Source organism: Sphaeroforma arctica (assembly GCF_001186125.1).
Source record: "Sphaeroforma arctica JP610 unplaced genomic scaffold supercont1.7611, whole genome shotgun sequence".
In the NCBI taxonomy this organism is placed as follows: Eukaryota; class Ichthyosporea; order Ichthyophonida; genus Sphaeroforma; species Sphaeroforma arctica.
This window is the reverse complement of record NW_014032947.1, coordinates 1-1,391: the sequence shown is the minus strand read 5'-3', so window position 1 is coordinate 1,391 and position 1,391 is coordinate 1. Positions and strand designations below refer to the sequence as shown.

Below are 1,391 nucleotides of genomic sequence, written 5' to 3'. Positions count from 1 at the left end.
AGTTAGTACAATAGTACTATAGTTTAGTTGTGTCGTATATATATATATATATATATATATATATAAAATGTGTCGTTCTATGCACAGTATATGGTTATTGATTCATTTCAATAGCAGATCATTTCGAAAGCACATATCTACTGTGTGTGTATGATCTAGTCCATGCGTACAAGGCATCCATAGCTGAGACTGTTTGCCCATTAGCGAAACATGATCGGCAGCAAGCTGCATCCTACGTCTATTTATATCCGCATGCAAATAACGTATTACCGGCCTTATATGCACGAAGCACCCCAGTCTATAGGTTTATCCTAATCGATGCAGCTCACCGTGTTTCATGAATCCGGGTGCGCCTGTCCGAATGCAGGTCTATGACCATCATTGGTATGTGTGCACTGATACACCTCATGTACAGAGTTAGTTTAAACCGCCCATTCATACGCTGCAGGGTATATTCACAACGCTGGAGGGATTGAGGGTAGCTTATTTCAGCGGCACGCATGACTCTTCGGCTTACCAGGTATGCTAGTTTCCGGTTTATACTCACTGCCTGGCCAATCAAGTGTTTGTTATTTTATCCGTACTGCCAATGACAGTTAGTTCTTGTACACTTATAGGGATCGGTAACTACTTATATATATATATATTATATAACACGGTGTTCATGAAGGCATTGGTTATTGACCACCTCTCACTTCGCGTGGAATAGAGTCTACCACACTCGCTTGATGAGCAACGGACGTGTTATGTGGAGAAGGACGTCACAGCTCTGGTCAGCAAGAGCAAAGAGACCGGCTACAACGGAGTGGATCTACTCCTGACAGCGGATTGGCCCAAACACGTGTACAGGTACACACAAGAGGCGCAGATCAATACGAAAGGTGAGCTGTTTACTGTGTAATGTCGCGTATCTATTATTGCTTAAGCCAAAACACGGCTGTATTCAAGTGCATACTCGCAGTACTCCTTATAAAGTATGATGAAATTTGGAGCGAGAATTGGTTTTTAATCGGAAATCGAACTACAAAATCAAGAGTTCCGAAACCACAACCCAAACGTTTGACGTTTATACACATCCTTTTAGTAAACTCCTTGAAACCCATGCGCACGACAGATGGGGAGGACAAGGCGGTCCAGATCATCTCAGACGTTGCGAAAGACTTGAAACCTCGGTACCACTTTGTGGGCATGCAGGGCATTGCGTACGAACGCGCCCCCTATGCCAATTTTGTCCCGCGCACACCCTTCCCCGTGACCCGATTTGTGGGTCTGGCCAAATATGGAAATAAGGTACGACGGATCTCCATCAGAGCTGTTGTAGGGGTTTGAGGGGATAAATATGTATATATATATAAATATATATATATATGCATATATATATATAAATATGC

General features: G+C 42.9%; 1 protein-coding gene across 1 annotated transcript; it reads left to right on the top strand.

Moving 5' to 3' along the window:
- Nucleotides 1-1,114: 1,114 nt before the first annotated feature.
- SARC_16222 (hypothetical protein) lies at nucleotides 1,115-1,329 on the top strand (the record flags this gene model as incomplete). The annotated part of the gene is made up of 1 exon (XM_014289666.1): nucleotides 1,115-1,329. A coding segment is annotated over one exon (215 nt), but the record flags the coding sequence as incomplete, so codon positions are not given.
- Nucleotides 1,330-1,391: the final 62 nt, after the last annotated feature.